The following is a 19,681-nucleotide window of genomic DNA, read 5'->3' as shown; positions in this document are numbered from 1 at the left end:
TCCCCTTAGTGCCCACAGGACAGGGCCCTCTGGTCTGTCTGGGGTACCTCTGCACCCCCTCCACTGGGTCACAGATACAGATGCCATGACCTGTTCCAGACCCAGAGCCCTCAGGGCACCCCCACTGCCTCCTCCCACTGCTCTCCCCCCGGGCCCCTCCCCCGGCCCTGGGCTGCAGCTCAAGTCCAGCCGTGGCCTGTGTCTGGGCGCCGGGCTCTCCTAGCTCTGTCCCCTCTGGTGCATGGCCTTCCAAGTTCCCCAGGCCCTCTTTGGTCCCCTCTCTGAGAGCAGCTGGGAGGGGTCAGGGGTCTGCACTTGTGGGGCCTGGGCAGCCGCCAGTAGAAACACCGCGGTTCAAGAATCAGAGCTCCCTGCCCCGCCCCAGGCCGCAGAGCACCTTTCCTGGGCCCGCAGTGGGGGTCGCAGGGATGAGAACACAAGAGGTGCCAGCACCCCGCGGAGGGCACTGCAGGGAGGGAGACGAGCGCCCTCCTTACTTCCGGCACCAGGGGGCGGGCAAGTGCCTCCCCACTGGGCGTCGGCACGCCCCCTCTAGCTCTAATGCCTCTCGCAGTACCTGGGAGCTATCCCCGAGGCCGCTCGACACCCTGCGCCGCTCAACTCCCCACCCCACGTACCCGCCCCGTCCCGCCCTGCGCCCGGTCCTCATCCGGGCCGCGTTCGCCCCGTACGGACCGCGCACGTAACCCACCGCCCTACCACGCGCTGGCCCCCGTTAGCCCCGCCCCGTCCCGCCCCGCCGCAGGCCCTGCCCCGGAACGCGCGCGCGCCGTGATGCACAAGGTCTGTGACGCACAAGGTCTGAGCCGTACGCCGAGCCAGCGTCGTCATGAGGCGCCGCCGCGTGGGCGTGGCTATCCGCTTCCCCGCAGCCCCAGGTCACCACGATCGCCCCAGCTCACCACGATCGCCCCAGCTCACCACGATCTCCCCGGTCACCGCGATCTCCCCGGTCTCCACGGTCCCCGCGGCCCCGCAACCCTAGGCCATGGCCCCCGCGGCCGCCAGCCCCCCGGAGGTAGTCCGCGCGGCGCAGAAGGACGACTACTACCGCGGCGGGCTGCGGAGCGCGGCGGGCGGCACCCTGCACAGCCTCGCGGGTGAGCCACCGCGGGGGCCGTTGGGGCGCGAAGCGGGCCGACAAGCCTCAGGCCCTCCGGTTAGCCCCCCGCAGGCTCGGCCAGGCCCTGCTCGTCCCCCCAAGACCTGAGCCGAAGGAAGGAGCGAGCGCCCCGGGCTTTGCCCCCTGCTGCCGGGGCGGGGTGGGGGCCAGGCACCAGGCGTGGAAGAGTCCACGGCTCTGGGGACATGGGGAGTCTCCCGTGGAGCAGCGGCGTCGGAGCCCAGTGGAGGGGCAAGAGCGTGGGGTGGATTCCAGATGACAGCGGGCTCCTCTTCGGAGCAGCCGAAGCGAGGCTGGGCCGTAGACTCGGGCGGGTAGCCATGGGCAGGTTTTGAGCAGGAGAGGGACACGACACGATCAGAACAGATGGCCCGTGTATTCGTTTTGCGAACACATTCGCTTGCTCTGTGCCAGACACTGCTCTCCGTGCTTCAGACCGTTAACTCATTTTACTCTCGACACATCCCTGTGAGTCGGGCCTGCTGCTAGTCCCCTCCTTAGAGACAGGGAAGCGGGGATTCCAGAGAGATCTTGTAACTTCCTGAGGTTACAACCAGCAGTGTGGGGAGCTGGGATTTGATGCTGGATGGGTGGTCTCGGCTTGAGCTCCTGGTCACTGTACTGTCCTTGTGGCCCTTCTGGGCTCTAGAGCAGTTGCCCAGGCGGGTCCTGGACGGGGAGGTGGCTGCAGGTTGGTGAGTTCTCAGGATACTCAGTGGCCCAGGCGAGGCAGGTATAGATGGAGCAGAGTGGAGCACAGGAAGCCAGGGAGAGAACAGAGTGCGGTTTAGGACAGTCTCGGCCGCGTGGAAGGGTGACAGGGCTGGGCCTTGGCAGCAGGAAGTAGGCTTGTTCCTAATCCTTATGCTGCACCACCCTCGCCCCAACCCCTCAGAAATGACTTGGTTCCTCCTCTCAGGTGCAAAGAAGTGGCTGGAGTGGAGGAGAGAGATTGAGCTGGTGTCGGATGTCGCCTACTTTGGCCTCACTACACTGGCAGGTAGCAGCCCCTGGCAGGACCTCAAGGCCCACAACACACGCTGAGCCCAGAGGACAGGAGAGGGGCTGCCAGCAGAGTGAGAAGCTTCTGGAGGTGCTTCTCAGTGTCCCCGGAGCTGGGCCGCATGCAGCCTCAGGGAAGGAAGGGACCCCGAACCCTTTCCCTAGGTGGGAGGCCAGGCCCTGAGCTCAGGCTGGGGCCTCTGGAAGCTCTGAAGTACCTCTGTCACGTCTGTCTGGGACCTCTTCTCCGTGGCTGAACCCGTGGCCCGAGAGGGGTCCTAGCGCTGAGCCCTGTCACAAGGCCTGGGCTCTGAGGATCGTAGGGACCCGGTAGGGAAGTCGCTGGCAGGTCCCTGCCTGTCTCTCTCACCGGTCCCTCTCCCCACAGGCTACCAGACCCTCGGGGAGGAGTACGTCAGCATCCTGCAGGTGGACCCAACCCAGGGCCGAGTGCCCGCGAGGTTGCGCCGCGGGATACTGGTGGCGCTGCACACCGTCCTGCCCTACCTGCTGGACAAGGCCCTGCTTCACCTGGAGCACGAGCTGCAGGCCGATGGCGACGGCGCCTGGCCCTCGCGGGGCAGCCTGGCCCCCGGTGCCCGTGGCCAGTCGGGGGCGAGGCGCTGGATGCGCCGGTGCACGGCCGCCCTGACGGAGCAGCAGCAGGGGACGCTCCTGCGGGCTGTGTTGGTGTTCAGGCAGGGCCTCGGGTGCCTCCAGCGTCTCCACGTCGCCTGGTTCTACATCCATGGCGCCTTCTACCACCTGGCCAAGAGGTTCACAGGCATCACCTACGTAAGTCACAGGTGCCGCCTGGGCCCGCTCCTCTGCGGGGGACCTCTGTCCCCGAGCACAGTCACAGGGCCAGAGCTGAAATCCTCCACTGGAAACATGGGTCTTATCAGGTCCCGTTTTGCTGAAAGACCTGCGCAAGTCTGGTTTCCATAAACCCTGAGGGTAGGGCGAGTCTGTCTTCCTGCCGCCAGCACGTGTGGCCGCCCTGCTCTGTACCCTGAGTGCAGGCCTGGGGCCCCGACTCCTGGGCCCCAGGCCGCCCTGACAGAGGGTCAGGTGTAGGGACATCCTGATGGTGACCCTACAGTGACCCTGTTGCTGCCAGCATCCCCACTAGCCTCCCCCCTGGGCTCCGCCCGCCGCAGGCACTCCGACCCTCCTGAGTCTTAGCTGACGCCCTTGCTCCCAGGTTCATGCGGAGGGCCTTCCCTCGGGCCCCCTGCCTCCCCAGAGGTCTCCAGGCTCCCTTGGCAGTGCTGTCCCGGCACGTGCACCCCCCTCCTCAGCCCAGCCCCAGTCCTCACCACGTTTGCTCTACCTGTTAGGTAGGGCGTTTGCTAAGCTGCTGCCACAGAGGGGCCTGGAAACACGGGCTCAACCCAGTCGGGGCATTGGGGGCTGCCACGGGGCTCTTCCTACGCAGGCACCCAGGGTCCTGCCTCTCGGGCTCCAGGCTCTGGCCAGTCTGCCTGACCTGACTGTCCCCATTCCCTGGGGGAAAGGAGACAGAAGCAGGGGGCAAGCAGCTTTCCCTTGGGGGACGTGGCCGGGAGTCCCAGCTGCAGGACATCACCCGGGTAGTCTGGTGCCTTGCTAGAAGCGGGAGCTTCTGTTCCTCCCACGGGGCTGAGTAGTGGGTCTGCCCCGCGTGGCGCCCCTCCCATCCCGCTGGGCGCCCCTGCTCAGGCTTCTTTGCCAGGTCTTCTTCTATGAGGCTTGGGGGCCTGGTGGTCCCCTCTCCCCGCGACACCTTGCCTGCAGCCCACTGACTGCAGGTTTTGAGGTTCGTGGCCGTCCTCGCTCAGTGCTGGCTCCCGCCGGGGGTGAGGCCCTGAGCTGTCCAGCTGCCGCCCAGCGCAGAGCCTGCCAGGCGCTGCTGCCCCATCCCGCAGCCAGAGGGCAGGCCTTGGCTTCGTCCCACAGGGGAGGCCTGGCCCCTGGGCCACTCAGTGCCTCGTGCCAACAGATCGTGTGACTGTCCCCCCCCCACCGGTCCCTGACAGCTCCGTGTCCGCCACCCGTTCGCAGAGGACCCTCGGGCCCGTGCCAACTACAGGCTGCTGGGGCTCGTGTCCCTACTGCACCTGGCACTGGCCGCGGGCCTGCAGCTCTACGGCTTCCGGCAGAGGCAGCGCGCCCAGAGGGAGTGGAGGCCGCAGCGTGGCCTGTCCCACCGCAGGTGCGCAGGGCTGTGCCGGGGCGGGGGCTACCCAGCGCCACACGGACCTCAGGCTCAGTTCTGTCCCATCGTCCCCCCTCTCCTGCCAGGAGCTACGCAGAGGAGAGAGCCGTTCCCAGAACCTCGCTGTGCACCCTGTGCCTGGAGGAGCGCAGGTACTCGACGGCCACGCCCTGCGGCCACCTGTTCTGCTGGGGCTGCATCACCCACTGGGCCGACACCAAGGTGGGCGTCCTGAGCGTAGGCCCCCGGGCCACCCCCACTGCACTGGGCCTGCTGCCTCGCTCGTTCGGTGGTGGGGGGGGGGCTGTTTTTAAAAGCCCCCGACGGCTGGAGGCAGGGAGCTGCGGTGGCCGGAAGCCCGCGGTGACAGCTCCGCTCCCGAAAGGCAGGCCCCAGCCACCCACCTGGGAACCCTCGGAGCGAGAGCCGCCTGCTCGGCCTTGAGATCTCAGGGTGTGGGGTCCAGGGGGCCAGAGCAGGGAGCTCTGCCACCTCTTACTACTGCGCTGGCTTCAGGGGGGGGCCGGTCCTGGGCCCCCGTGTACCTCCGCCCCGTCTCTCCTTGGGGCCTGAGGCCAAGCCCGCCTCATTACTGGGATGTCCCGTCCACACGCTGCCCAAGGAGCCTTCCTCAGGGCCTGCAGGGCACGGTGGCTGCAGCCTCCTCCGTGGGGTCCAGGCCGCTCTGCGAGGCCCCGGGGCACACGCGTGCCTGGCAGGCAAGGGGCTGACCTTCCCAGGCCAGGAGGGACCCGGCCCTGAGGGTGGGGACAGGGGACCAGTGAGCTCACACCCAGAAGCTCCGAGAGGCTCAGGGCAGCCACGGTCGTTCCGCGGCCAAGCGCCCTCCCTTGTCCCAAGTCACCCGTGGCCTGGCCATGTCCCCGCTGGTCACTGTCCCTGCTCCGCTCCCCGACTGCCTGCATCATCTCAAAAAACTTTTTCTGTCTTAATAGAGGTGTGTGTACATCCATGTTTTACTGGAGATGCCAGTGGGGGAGGGACCCCCGGGGTTGTAGGGGTCACAACCCGTGACCTTCCTCCTCCCCCCACAGATGGAGTGTCCCCTCTGCAGGGAGAAGTTCCTCCCCCAGAAGCTGGTCTACCTGCGGCACTACCGCTGAGGCACTACCGCTGAGCCGACGGAGGGAGGAACCAGGAGTCTTGCCTGGTGTCAGGAGGAAGTTTATTCTCAAGGTTGACAAGTTGACTTTACTTGCACAGAAATCATGAAACTCTCAAGTCTTTTATTCTTTGTCACATAAGATACCGTGCCAGCCGCTGGGGAGGACAGGCGCTGGACCTGGACCTGGCCGTGAAATGGCTTCAGGGCAGGTTGGGCAGGGCCTGCAGGGCTGCCAGCCAGACAGCTCAGCACTTAAACAGAACTTCCCTCCCTTCCCCAAACCGGTCATTTGTATCCAGCACCAGGCACACGGTGAGGGCAGGGCCAGACGGGCCGGGACTGAACAGGAACCGAGAACCAGCAGTGCGCCTTCCCAGCGTGGTCAGTCCTCCAGCCCAAACGACCCCCAAACCTTAACCCTTGTCACTGGAGCTGGCTTTTGGGGCGAGAGGGCACAGCCCTTCCCGGAAGGGAGCCGTGATCGCCCCCTAACACGTTTGGCAGGTGCCTTCTAATCAATGTCAAGTTTGTTTCCCGTTTTAGAAAATGGAGGGCTTCCCTGGTGGTGCAGTGATTAAGAATCCGCCTGCCAATGCAGGGCACATGGGTTCAAGCCCTGATCCGGGAAGATCCCACATGCCACAGAGCAACTAAGCCCGTGCACCCCAGCTACTGAGCCTGCGCTCTAAAGCCCGTGAGCCACAACTACTGAGCCTGCGCGCCTAGAGCCCATGCTCCACAAGAGAAGCCACCGCAATGAGAGGCCCATGCACTGCACCGAAGAGTAGCCCCTGCTCCCCGCAGCTAGAGAAAGCCCGCGCTCAGCAACAAAGATCCAACCCAATGCAGCCAAAAATAATAAATTTTAAAAATAAAGAAAATGGAAGTGTGCGTCCTGGCCTCTCAACACGAGCAGTCTCCTCCTGCTTGGAGCACCTGGTGGGCCCCAGCCAGCCTGACCCACTGAGGCCACCCGTCTCCAAAGCTGGTGGGGGGCCAGCTTGCCTACACCAGCTCACCGCTGTGTCCAACACACTTCCTGCCACCTTTTTTGTTACTTTCAGGTTTTTAGATCTACCTAACCCGTGCAGGGACAGGACTTTGCCATAGGCATCCTTACAACACCAATTCCACAGAAGTGCTGGTGTGTTAGCGCCGTGAGGTGAACGGAAGCCCGTGTGGAAGGGGCCCTCCCAGGGCCCCTGCAGGCCACTTCTCCCTCCATGTGACTCTGTGGGCGCGGTGATGCAGGAACAGAGACTCCTCGGTGAGCAGAGGTCAGCCCCAGAGGCAGGCCGTGACCGTGGGCCCTGCTCCAGACAGGCAGATGCCCCAGGGGAGGCTCCACAGTTCCCAAAACCCCTTACTTACACTCACCAAGTGCCCACAATTTCCCGTATTTCAGGCCTGTGCATTTACCAGGAAAACAGTATGAAAAACAAAAGTCTAGAGTTTGAACACCTCAGGTGCCACAATGTGGTAATAAAAGTACCGATTTGGGGCTTCCCTGGTGGCGCAGTGGTTGAGAGTCTGCCTGCCGGTGCGGGGGATACGGGTTCAGGCCCCGGTCTGGGGGGATCCCGCGTGCTGCGGAGCGGCTGGGCCCGTGAGCCATGGCTGCTGGGCCTGCGCGTCCGGAGCCTGTGCCCTGCAGCGGGAGAGGCCACAGCGGTGAGAGGCCCGAGTACCGCAAAAAAAAAAAAAAAAAAAAAAGTACCGATTTGGACATCATTTACACATGAAGTTAAAGTTCAGGATCGGGTACACAAATGGTCTTCATACGGCCTCTTAAAAGCAAGAGGAGCTCAATTTCAGCTATGCAAAACCTGGCAAAAGAAAAGCCAGGCGGTAAACACTCGATGTCTGAAGCCCGCAGACAGATGGAAACGGCGCTTGCAGCAGGGAGTGGGAACAGACCACCAGTGTCTGGGCTGCAGCCTCAGCAGCACAGCCCCCCCTCCAGGGAGGCCGCACTCCCCCACCAGGCCCTCACAGTGCCGGAGGCTTAGCGGGTTAGATGAAGACTACAGGAGAGCAGGGGCGTTGTCTTTAATGAAGTTGGAATTAAAAAGTCACTCGGTAAAATGTTTACGAGTATTGGTTTTTATCACATCAAAAAAGTTGACATGCAGGTCAGAGCTGTTTCCCTGTAGAAAGTGGGAAGCCATGTGTTAAAAGCCACAGAACTGGCTGCTCCTGCCGGGTGTCTCTGAAAAGGGGCTGCTGCATGAGAACACGTTTAAGTTAAAACAACCCTTCACGTATCAAAGAAATGTGTCAAAATAATCTCAAACAATTAAAATATATATATTTATAATTCCAGGCCCTCAGAAGCAATCACGGTAGTTAAGAATGAAGTTTTGAGTCATTATGATCGAGACCAACTCAACACATCTCTAGCGAGATGAAATTCGGAAACTGGCATTGGAGCCCGGAGTTGCTGCAGAATCTCCTCCAAGCGCCGGACGGACAGGCGAGCGTCCTCCGGGGCCACGGTGAGCGTCCTGGGAGGCAGCAGCTGGCGTCCTGGCTCCTTCCGTGGGCCCGGCCCCCCGCCCCCGCCCCCCAGCCCACACGGCTGTCCGCCCGGCCTGCGCTCTGCAAGGCCAGCGTCTGGACGCCTGACCAGCACTGGAAAATAAATCAATGCGATTCGGTTTAAATGCCAGTTTCTTCAAGAACCTGATATTTCAGTTACAAATAATTGAAGCTCCTTTTTAAAAAGAAAATAACTCCCTTGTAATCAACTACTTTATGTGAGGAAAGGAGACGGCGTCACAGCAGCTTGCGGCCGTCCAGGGCCCGCGGAGGGCGGCCGCGTCTAGCTGGCGAACGTCTTGCCCACGTCCTCCTTCCCCTTGTACGTCCTCTTGCCGTGCGTGAACGGGATGTACCGGTACTTGATCATGTGCTGGGGACAGGCAGACGCGTCTCAGCACGGCTTCCCCGTGACCCACCTTCCCTCCAACTCTGAGCCCCACCTTCTCCACATACTGGGCGTGGAGCCAGAGCTCCGGCGGACGCCCCCGTCCCCCCACTGCCCAGCGGAGCCGGCCGAGCTGCTGGAAACCCTGAGGGTGTGGGATGGGCTTCGTGATGCCGTGTGCCGGACAGGCTAGCGCTACTGAGCTGGGGACGTGGGATGGGCGGCACCCGGGCCCAGGTGGTTGGCGGGGTGGGGAGGCCAGGATGAGGCCATACCGCCCTGTCTGGCCAGGCCCGTTCTAGGGGGATGTTGGCAGAACACACCATCCGGCAGGTCCTGGGCCCCGACTGTCCTGCAGTATCATGTGCCAGACCTGAGAGTGTTAACTGGCTGTGCTGTGCTGGCGGGGAGTGGGCACCACACCCATCAGACCTGCAGGGAGAGCAGGGTCCACACGGCCCTCCCGTGTCTCGGGCCCGAGCCGGCTCTCCCAAAGCTACCAGTACCGGGTGGCACTGTCTCACGGTGCAGAACCATCTGGGCTTTTACCTTTATTTGCCTCTTCATCGTGATACAGAAAAGCATGATGAAGTACATCACCAGGATGGGCCAGAACACCGGGACGTTGAACGCCTCAAAGAAGGTGCACACCATGGCCACCAGGACGCCCTTGGTCGCCGCGTGCCTAACGGGAGGAGACAAGGTCAGCGCTGGACGGCGGCCCGCGGAGAGTGCGGGTCTCCACATGCGGAGCGGGGTGGGCGCTGCGTGTGGCGTGTCTGACGTACTACATGTGACCACGGACACAGCGTTCTTAGTCCCTTGGACACTCGAAGTTTTCTGAAATTACACAAAGTGTAAAACAGCAGTGGGGGCCCTGGCACTGCCCAGGCCGACAGCTGGGGGATGCAGATGCCCCCATGTGCTGCTGGGGCCCACGTCTAGAAATCCAGTCCCGAGCCTCAAGGCTTGAGCCCCACACGCCCAGCAGGCCATCCCGCAGTGGCCGAGCAGTGTCCCCTGGGGGGACAAGCAGCAGGTGGACTCAGGCCTCAGGGCCGCCCTCCCTCCGGCTTAGGGCCCAGCCCAGCAGGGCCACAGCCCTCCTTAAAATCCCCCTTGGTCTCCCTTTCCTAGAGAACAAAGGCCACCTCAAAGGGCGGGCAGCACCCGGCCTTGCCCGCTGCCCACCCCACCCCGGCAGCCCCGGGCCCAGCGTTTCACACGCATCCCACAGGGACTCACCGGGCGCCGGCAGGAGGACAGGCTGAAGGGCGGCAGCTCTCTGCCTTCACTTTTGTGACAACACAGGATAGACACGTTCACAGACCAGCCCCCACACACACACACACACACTAGGGGGTCACCTCCATCCTCCCGTCACATTCGTACTTGTCACAATGTCACACACACGCAACCGCCTCCAGGAGGCCTGGGGACACCCAGGCCACCCCGAGGACCGAGTGGGGAGAGAGCCGGTCCCCCTTCGGGTTACCGGGAGGGGCGCCGTGCACAAAGCAGCGTCCCCCCGAGGCCCAGTGTGCCACATAGCCGGGACCCACCTCCCTAGAAGCAGCCTCTTTTCTGCGGTGTCGAGGTGCGGCAGTGTTACCTTGGGAGGGGGGTGGGTACTACAAGGCCCCGTGACCCCCCTCCATGCCCAGCGGGCACGCTTCACGCTCTGGGTGAGTCAACGTTCAAAATGAGGAAACACAACAGAACTGGCGTTTCTCCAAGGAGTCTAAGCTGCTGGCTCGCTGGGACCGAAGCGCCTGCCCCCGTCTCACAGCCATGCGTGGGGACGGGCGTCCTTCGCAACCACCGTTAGGAAGTGACTCACCAAAACTTAAACTCTGGGAGCCTTCGAATGAAGGGCCGGAACTCCTCATTCTGTTTGGTTGGTAACGAGGGGCCATCGTCTGAAAGGCAGAAGGTCACCGGAGGTGAGGCAGGCAGTGCACCTCGTCATTTCCACCGTTGCCCTTTGAAGGTTCCCTAGAGCTTGTGAACCAGCAGGCCTGATACGTGACATACAGATTTATATCCTTTAACCGGACATAAAATGGGGACCTTCAGTTGATTTAGAAACCAATTCACTGCTTTAGAAGATCTGTATTAGAATTTCTTTTTAAGACCACTTTAAGTGATCACGTAAAAATTCAACCACATGCCGATTTTCAGGAACGCGTCAACGGTACAACACGAGGTACAGGGCGGATGGAAGGCCACAGCCCACGAGGGCACAGAGGCGGGCGCCGTGCGTCCACTCTCAGGGGCGCTGGGCTCAGGACGGCCACGCTCTGCAGTGAGCCGCGAGCCACCTCCCGCCCGCCGCAGGAAGGTGCCCCCCGAGGTAACAGATGGAGAAGCTGAGGCCACTGGAAGGGCCTCTTGTTCCCTAATCCCCCAGTGCAGCACCAAATGAAAGGGTTGTTTCCTTTGCTGTTTGCATCAAATACTCCACAGAAAAAAAATACACAGGCTCCGGTCGTGATGTGAACAGGCTGCGTGAAGTGTGCCTCTGCCATTAACAACTGTGCCTCTGACTCCACGGGCTCCACAGGAGCCACGTCAGGTTTTCCCAGCAGTGGCCGCGACGCGCCGGATGGAGGCCTCGGCCTCCGGTCGTGAGCCGTCCCCGCCCCCAGCCGGCCCAGCAGGTGTGTGCCAAGGCCCCCACCTGGCCCAGATACGCCGGGAGCAGCCAGAGCCATGAACCTTTTAACCCATCGCCCTCAGGGGACAACGGGGGGCCAGTGGCCTCAGTCAGCCACGTGGAGCCGCCGTGGAAGCCTGCTTTTGTGAGAAAGGGACCTAACAGGCAAGCGTGCAGGGGACGTGGACGGGCCAGCTCCCAGGAAGCAGGCCCTGGCTCCCCAGCCCCCGCGGGCCTCGCCAGGTTCCACGGCCCGACGGCTCACTCTCCTCATCTGCCAAAGGGGGGTGACAGGAGCGCCTGCCTCCTGTGACTGTCACAGGGGCTTAGCAAGTCGTTCCACAAACTTGCCAGGATCACAGAAGTTGCGGGTACATTTTAAGCACCCAGAGAACAGTCCCAAAATTTAGATTTCCAATGTTTCCAGAGAAAATGGAGCAAATCCTGGGAAGCAGAGAAAGACCACAACTCTCCCCCAAACAGAGCAAAGTGGACAGTCTCTACTCTACCTGAATCTTCCATTAAGGAAGGATCCACTTTTGGAGAAAGGAAAGCTATGAAGAGATTTAGATGGTAGATTCCCAAGGCGTAGGTCACGATGTACCAACCCTGGAAGAGAAGGAGAGACGGTCAGTGAGGCCACCCTGAACCCATTCCCTGTCTGGACTGAACCAGGACATGGAGTCATAACAAGTGACTGAAGTGCAGTGAGCATCCAGGCTGACAGTTTATCTTAAACTGCACCGCGGGTCTTGAGAGTGGATAAGCCAAGGTCCACACGGCACATGTTTTCAAGGGTCCAGGTAGGTGCACCCAGAACGTAAAGCCACCAGCCCCCCGGAAGGCAGCAGAAACGGGGGTGCTTCACAAAGCCTCACGCCCGAGCTGCACACCCGGGTCACCAGCCCTGCCCTCGGCCAGCGGCGCCTGACCCAGACGCAGGCTCCGGACCAGCCTGAGACACTGGGGCTCGAGCTCCTTCCAGGCGGGCGGTTCACACCACCACACGCTGTGTCAGGAATGTCCATAACGTTTGCCCACAAGAAATCCAGAGCTGGAAAATCAGGAAACCAAGCACGAGTCAGCAAAGTGTCATGGAGCCAAAGCCCCCTCAGGCCGCACAGAGAAGGGGGCACACGTGCCACGTGACTCGCTCTTAGAGGAGAGACTTCATCCAATCAGAACCAGAGCTGCACTGCAGGACCAACTGTAAAAGCCTAAACATTTTCACACAAACAAGATGAGCCCTTTCTACCTTAAAACGTTTTCAAGTCAAACAACAAAGACCTAAATGTGCAGAGTTAACAGCTGAGTGTTCCCACAGCTCCTCGTGGCGGACTGAGTCTGAAGGGACGCCAAGTTGGGGAGACTCAGCTCAGAGCACAGGAGAACCAACCCATACAAGATGCACCCGCACCCGCCCAAATCCCCCAAGTCAAGGTTTCTAGGTCATTCATTCCACTGAGAATGGACCAAGGTCCAGTTTCTTAAACAAATCTAGACCCGATCACAGCAAACTGAACATCAGTTGTAGACACCCAATACAGACCACACCCTGCTGCAGAGCTGGACCAGGCCCCACCGCCTTTGCGCCGAGCCAGGGCTAGGCTTCCTTGTAGGAACGCAGTCGCAATACCATCCAAGGACAGGTCTCTACGCTTAGCTTAGGTGAGAATTCCCCACAGCACTGGACGCCAGCATAGCATCCAGTAGGTGAAGTATCCATCTAGGCACACACATACTCCTAAACCTTGGGAAATACCTGGAAGGAGGGTGTTTGCTTTCAAGGAGGGGGAGAAAAAGCCTCAGCCTCCTTCCTCTGGACACAAGGGAACATGAGCCGCCCTCCTCTCAGGGTCTACAGAACACTCCCGTCCAGGAGCCCGGCACTCACCAAAGGTGCAGGGAGGGCGTCCATCCCCTGGAGGAGCCGTGCCACCCTCGGCCACCCCACCCGGCCCTCCTCGGACACCAGCACGGCTCACGGCACCCAGGGAATGGGGTGGCCAGTCCAGGTGACTTTGTCCCTAGAGTCCCCAGCCCCCCCGTAAGTCCCACCCGAAGCAGGGTCAAGGAGCACCAGAGGGTCCCCTGTGCAGACCAGGACACTGGACAGCGCTGTCACCTCACCAGGCCCGGCTGTGACACCAAGACTGTCCTGGTAAGTCCAGCAACAGAATACGAGGAACTTAGGGCGGGACGTAAACAACCCCCCTTAAAGACAGTCACTGAAGTCTTTCTTATACTTGGTGCTTAACTGAAAACTGATCTTTAGAGACCCTTTCCTTCACCATAAACCCAACTAATCCAGAGGCAGAAGGAAAAACAACACCCCAGCCAACACCACAGTGCGGTGACTCGTCACCGCCACCCCCCACCGACCTGCAGCAGGTAAACTCGGATCATGTAGACGAAGCTCAGGCCCAGCGTCACCACCCATCGCACAGCCGTGTATGGCGTAGACTTGTCCAGCCAGGACTGATAGATCTGAAAAGAGAGCGCCCAAGTTACAGAGACCCTGCAGTTCCTTCTGCAGAGCACACTTCCTGCTAGCACTTGCCTCAGATTTTAAGTCAACGGCACTAAGCGGTGACTACAGTTAATCCAAGATTTGCGGAGCTTCCCGAGGCAAGGCCACCCCTTAAGCAAAAACACTGTAGAACCACCTCTCGCAGCTCATAGCCCTACAGCATCGGCCCAAGGAGCCATCGTGGGGAGACTGAACTGAAACCCCAGAGAGGATGGGATAGAGAAAGGAGAATGTCACCACCCTGCGTGTGGGACTCCACCCGCGGTCCTGTCCCAAAGCCTGCTTCCCCCAGAGCCGGTCCCAGCCCGCCCAGGAGCTGCAGAGCTGACGGCCTTAATCCTTAGATCCACACATGTGCGCCTACATACACGTGCGTGTGTGTGTAATTAATATACACGTGTGTAGTCTAAATTTAATTTTGAGATTTTAATTATGAAAAACTTCAACCATTCGTGAGAGAGAACATGAACCTACATGTGCCCGTCGCCTGGGTTCAATAATTATGAACTTTTCCAGATGCTATTTTTTAATTTAAAAAATCAATACAGTTTTAGTTTTGAACCAAACTGTGCGATTCTTCGCTGAGTTAGACTCCTTCCTCCAGAACTCACAGGCCTCGCTGTAGCCCCAGGGGGTATTCCCGCCCCGGAGCGCAGGCCTGGGCCAGAGGGGCCGAGGGGACACGGACACGGGTGTCTGGACGAGGGGACAGCAAGGGCAGAGCAGGGGCCGCCAGGTCCATCCCGCCCAGGAGCTAAGAATGGTTTTCACATTTTAAAAGTCGTTGGGAAAAAACACAGAAGACAAGTACATGGCCTGAACCTCAGGAGACCCAGCCCCCTCACGGCAACGGGAAAAGCTTCCAAGAGGGTGAACGAGAAACCCAGGGAGGGGCCGCCCACCCCGCGGGGGCTGCCAGCACACTTACACCCCAGGGAAACGTCCCGGGGTCAAGTCTCATTTAAATGTTTCCGCAATCAGTGACCCGAAAACCAACCTGTCCAAGTCTTGTGAAGAATCTGTACACCACAGAAGGTTTCCCGTGGACGGAATCTCCCACACTGTCACCTTCTGACATGCTGTATACAAGAAAAATACAACATACTTTTAAATTAAATAAAAAGCACTCAAGGACTGGATCATTTTGCCCTATTTTCATCAACACTGTCAAGCAGGTTTCCTCAGTATTCACTGTTTCATACACACCGTGGCTTCCTTCTGTGTGTCTTTACCACCAGTCACCCAGAAAAAAGAAACCAGCCAGCGACACGCTTTGGTGGAGAGCCAGGAAGGCATGTGACATGCAAAGCAGCAGCACTGGGTGGACTTTCGTTCCTGCTAATGTCACCTGGCTCACAATCCTCCGGCAGGTCCCCAGGAGCCGCCCTCGCTGACAGCCAAGTCCTGTGGCCCCGTTTCTGTGTCCACCTCCCGGGGCCGGTCCACAGCACGGGCCACTGCGCCCAAGCCTCCCGGGGGCTCGCCTGCCTCCAGCACCTCCTCCTGCCACTCCTCGGGCTCCCCTTGGTGCCCTCACTTCTCTAGGCCCTGCCCTGGCCTCCGTCCAGGCCACTGCCCACAGTGCCAGCTGTGTACCTCCAGGTCCTCCCAGACCCGGTCCCCACTCCATGACCAGGATCCTCAGGTGATCACCCGTCTGTGTCCCAGTTCCTTATCTGTGCGTGGAGGTAATCCTATCTGCTCCTGACCATTTCAACATGCTGTGCGATTCCATGCGCATCTAGCCTGCGAGAACCCAGGTCACTAAAGGAAGCCAAGGGCATCGTCACCCCTATTCCACAACAGAGGATCAAGCCCCAAATAGTTTAAGCCACTTCTCAAAGTCAAGAGTAGCTCTGACCTCAGCTCCTGCAGCCCAGCACACCCCCGCCTGAACCTCGGGACCAGAGGATGCAGAGGACGGAGGGCCCTGACAGCCTGAAGCTGGTGAAGATGCCGGGGCAAAGCTCTCGCTGCCCGCAAACTTGCAGGCGGCTCCTTCCCGATCTGGCACCGCGGCAGGGCTGGGGACCAGAAGTGGACTCCAGCTCGGAGTCTGTTTCCAGGGCCCCTGAGTGGCACGGCTGTGCGGCCTCAGTTTCCTCATCAGGGAGATGGCACTTGCTGGCACAGCGGCCCTTCCCATTCAGACAGAAAACCACGGCTCCTGATGGCCCGAGCCGCCCTAACGCCCGGCCTGCGCACAGCGGGGCTGGGGCCTGAACCCACGCCTGCTGACACGTCCTCGCCACGTGCACTGAGCAAGACAGCAGGCTCACAATGCGATCCCGATTCCCAAGTGGAACAACGTGCCCGTTACAGCTGACCCTCGAAGAATACAGAGTTAGAGGCGCCGGACCCCAGCAGTTGACAGGCCGAGTGTAACTCTACAGTCGTGGCCTCTGGATCCGTAGTTCAGCCGACCACAGGCTGTGCAGCACCGCAGGATGCTTCTCATGAAAGAATTCCACACGTGAGGGGACCCACGCAGTCCAAACCTGTGTTGTCCAAGGGTCAACTGTACAGCTCAGGTGTTAAAATAACCCGAGCAGTCCCACCACACACGTCATCACACCTGTGCTGAAAAGTCTGTCATTCAATGACACCATTTCCTGGAGCCACCGCGTGGAGGGGGGCCAGCTAGGCTAGGGGGTGCAGGAGTGCCAGGAGTGCCACGGAGGAGACTGAGAAATGCCCTTTGCTCTCAGGGGAGCCGAGGCTGAACTGAACAGGTGAACTGTGGCTCCCAGTCCTGTCTTTTGAGGAGGTTTGTCTTTACGTTCAACTGGGGAAAATTCCATTTTTTAAAAGGGGCTACATTAGAACTTGTTACCTAGGACAGCCACCCTCTTTAGGCCAAAGCCAGGCCAGCGGAAAGCTACATCAGTGACATCATTTACCCTTCGGTTCCATACAAATTACCCCTCATTTTACTTTTTTATGACCAAAGTGTTTACCTTTAAAACGCTTCTCCTTGAGCTGACGCATTAAGATGAACGTTAGAAAAACCTGGCTGTTCCTTTAAAGCACGTGCCCTAAGTAGAAATGACCGCTTTTAAGTCTCATTCTTTCAACTGAACGTGTGGAAAATCCTCCCAAAACAAAACAGCCGATTTCAGATCACCTGGCAAACGACATACGTGGTAACACACGGCTCCACGCCGTGGCTGAGCTTGCCGACAGCGACGTTTAGAACGTGAACTTTGGAGTCAAACGGCCTGTCTATGGCGTGACCCGCAGGCCACCTCGGCCGGCCCCACTCCGATCTGTAAAGCACCGTAGGCCCCTCCCGGGCCTCTGTGGGAGTGAGCGACCAGCCGTGGTGTTAGCATCAGCAGCAGGCCTGGCCCGTAGGGCGGCCGAGGGAGGGAGGGAGCGAGCGGGTCTCCCTCAGACATGTCAGACCTGTTCCCGATCGGGGCAACCCTCGCACGGCTGGGCGTCTGCGGTCCTCTCCCCTCTGCTGTTCCAAGGCCGCCTCCTCGAGAGAGGCCCCCTGTGACTGTCCAACAGGTGCCGGCCCCTCACATCACGTCACCCTGTTTTATTTTGTGTGACGATCGTTTCTGATTGCTTTCCGCTTTCTGTCTCTATTGCCTCCTACTAGAACGCAAGCTTCTTGAGGGGGAGCCTTGTCTGTCCACTGCCAGCCCCACGGCCCACAGGGCCCGGCACAAAGCTCGCAGTGGGTAAGTTCTCTGTGGGATGTCACTGCTTCAGGCTCAGCCTCAAGAAAACAAAGGCAAAAATAAGACAAAACCATTCCAAGCAGAGACCAGGAGTATCACGTCTGGAGATTTGCGTACAGAGTTCCAGAGTCATCACTGCACCTGCCTGTGGAGTGGACCGCCCTCCTCAGATGACCCCCATCACACACAGAGGACAGTCCCGCCCGGCGCACGGGTCACCCACTGTTTGGCTCCCACTGCCTCTCCGTTCATGCCCCCTCCCCATTCCTCCTGGGTCCCCAGCATGGTAATTTTCCACACTTTTGCCTTCTGATGCTGTTCCCTCCGCTGAAATGCCCTTCCAGACCTCATCCACTCGAACGCTCGGCCAAGCCCCACCGCCGGTTGCTCCCTCCCCTGGGCGTGACCACCTTCCCGTCTCCACCGGGCCCTGACCACACCGCACCTGCACCACCAGAACCGGGGGCCCCGGGGGATCCACCTTACACATCCCCTAAAGTGAGACACACCCGACCGAACAGCAGGCGCCCCGGGACGCTCTCAAGCCCAGGTGCCCACGGCAAGTTTCCGGAGGAAGCTCTGGGCCCAGCACGCGGGACGCCGTCGGGCGGCTCGGCCCGAGCGCTCGGAATCCTCGGTTCGCAGAATGGCCAGGACTCGACCTCAAGAGACCCAAGTCCACCGCGACGCTTCCTACCCAAATCCCGCAGGCCGCCCTGGGTCGGCGAGGACACCGAGGCCCCACGGCCCGAGCCGGGCGGCCGACCCCTCCCAGGACGCGCCAGCGGGGGGCGGGAGCCGGTCATCGCGGAGACCCCAGGAGCCCCGTTCGGCCCCGGCCCCGCGCGCGGCCCCCCAAGACCCCGGCCCCCGCCCCGCCCCACCCGCCGGCACCTCGCGGTCCACTGCGGCCGAGCGCGGTCTCCCGAGGGCCGCGGGAAGGAGGACGCGAGTGGCGGCCGCGCCGGCGCTTCGCTCGGTCCGGGAAGACGCAGCCGAGCACTTCCGCTCCGTCCTGCGCGGCGCCGCCTCCCGGGCCTTCAAGATGGCCGCCGGGGCGGGGCCGAGAGCCTCCAACAATTTCCGCTTCCGGTGCGGGCGCCCAGGCCGTTGGCGAGGCGGTCCCGTCGGCGGAAGGGATGTAAGCAGCGGAAATTCGCCGCGTTGCGCAAGCGCAGTCGCGTCCTCTGGCTCCGGGCCCAGACAGCTCCGCTCCAGAGATTGGTAACGCCCAGAGATTGAGCCCGAGGCCGCGCCCCCTCGCGACCAACGAGCCAATGGAGGAGTGCTATGAGGTTGCTAAGGGCAACTCTAGAGGCAAGATGGCGTTCGCCCTTGATGGGTGCGCGAGCTCCCGCCTGGCGCGCCGAGACCCGCCGGCTCGGCCACCGCGGGACGGTAACAGCCGACTGCGCCCTGCCGGGCCTTGGTCCGGATGGGAGGGAGGCGGGCAGATCCGGGCGCTCGCTGCGTGTCCCCGCACCCGCACTTTCACTTCAGGAAGTCCAGAACCCGCGGACCCCAAGCCTAGCGGGGCTCCCCACGCGCGTCTCCCCCGAGCCCAGCCCGCAACCCCCGGAAGCCTTGTCGCCCCCGATTTGGGAGGGACGCGCGTTCGCGTGCTCCGGTGCCCGCGGGATGGGCGGGGTGCCGGGCCCAGAGTAGCAGAACCGGCCGTGTCTTGGAGACCCAGCCGGCAGGAACCGAGTCGGCCCTGGGTGTCCCTGCGTCCTGGAAGGAGTCGCCTCCTCTGACCGCGCCTCCCAACGTCCCCGACGGGCGATCAGAGGAGGTTTGATAGGACCTGTTCATAGAATGAAAAAAACGGGGCCGTAGAGATCCGAGTCCACACCTCTTAACTTCAGGTAGAACCCGAGCCTCATTTATGGCAGATACCAGAGTCTGGCAACCCCAAGCTTCCCTAGAGCTGCTCGCCCCAAGTTGGACTTGAAATAGGGGGGCTGGTGGGAAGGGGGCCCTGCCCCCTCCAGGAACTACTGGAGTTGGGGGATGGTGCACCCAGCAGCTGAGTGGCAAGCAGTGACGATGGGCAGGCCCTCCTTGGGTGCAAGTGTGGATTTTGTCCGGAGGGCACAGGAGGCCACTGGGGGGATGAGGTCCCTGCCGAGAGATGACCGGGACGGCTCTTCCCCTTGTGCCCTCACTTACCCCCAGCTAATTCGGCTCAGTTCAAATGTCCCCTCTCAGGAAGGCTCCCCACCCCCGCGCACACCCATCCACCTTCCCACCAACCCGAACGCTCCTCTCAAGGACCCTGTGCTCACTCCTAGCCTGCCTCCCCGCGGGCCTCCCTGCACAGAGTAGGTGCTCAGCGTGTCTGGTGCATAAACAGATGAACAGGGAGAGTCGTGACCCAAACAGCCTTTGGGGAGCAGTGGGCAGGGGAGTTC

The 19,681-nt window shown here is 61.0% G+C and overlaps 2 protein-coding genes across 3 annotated transcripts; one reads left to right on the top strand and one right to left on the bottom strand.

Annotated features, from left to right (window-relative positions):
• Positions 1-1,009: 1,009 nt before the first annotated feature.
• On the top strand, positions 1,010-5,494 carry PEX10 (peroxisomal biogenesis factor 10; the record flags this gene model as incomplete). Its single annotated transcript, XM_079698017.1, has 6 exons — positions 1,010-1,121; positions 2,064-2,144; positions 2,535-2,941; positions 4,165-4,340; positions 4,430-4,565; positions 5,399-5,494. The coding sequence occupies 6 exons, from the start codon at positions 1,010-1,012 to the stop codon at positions 5,465-5,467; spliced, it is 981 nt and encodes a 326-aa protein (XP_079554143.1). The 3' UTR covers positions 5,468-5,494.
• Positions 5,495-7,757: 2,263 nt separating this feature from the next.
• RER1 (retention in endoplasmic reticulum sorting receptor 1) lies at positions 7,758-18,184 on the bottom strand. 2 transcript variants are annotated; one of them, XM_079698015.1, is made up of 7 exons: positions 18,165-18,184; positions 14,579-14,660; positions 13,434-13,538; positions 11,561-11,660; positions 10,236-10,314; positions 8,945-9,080; positions 7,758-8,380 (listed from the first exon to the last, which is right to left on the bottom strand). In XM_079698015.1, exons 2-7 carry the CDS (start codon positions 14,657-14,659, stop codon positions 8,291-8,293), a joined length of 591 nt encoding a protein of 196 aa, XP_079554141.1. In that variant the 5' UTR covers position 14,660; positions 18,165-18,184; the 3' UTR covers positions 7,758-8,290. The 2 variants fall into 2 exon arrangements, with proteins under 2 accessions (XP_079554141.1, XP_079554142.1); XM_079698016.1 differs by lacking the exon at positions 18,165-18,184 and adding an exon at positions 16,539-16,618.
• Between the last annotated feature and the right edge of the window lie 1,497 nt (positions 18,185-19,681).

The sequence above is a fragment of the Hyperoodon ampullatus genome, assembly GCF_949752795.1.
Source record: "Hyperoodon ampullatus genome assembly, chromosome: 2".
Lineage (NCBI taxonomy): Eukaryota > Metazoa > Chordata > Mammalia > Artiodactyla > Ziphiidae > Hyperoodon > Hyperoodon ampullatus.
Note: the sequence above shows the minus strand (reverse complement) of the source record. Positions and strands in the feature narration are given on the sequence as shown.

Coding starts and splice junctions, on each gene's coding strand:
- RER1 (XM_079698015.1), bottom strand. CDS start 14,659: ATGTCAGAAGGTGACAGTGTGGGAGATTCCGTCCACGGGAAACCTTCT. Junction 13,539..14,578: donor TCTTCACAAGACTTGGACAG/GTTGGTTTTCGG, acceptor CTCTCTTTTCAG/ATCTATCAGTCCTGGCTGGA. Junction 11,661..13,433: donor TCCGAGTTTACCTGCTGCAG/GTCGGTGGGGGG, acceptor CTTCTCTTCCAG/GGTTGGTACATCGTGACCTA.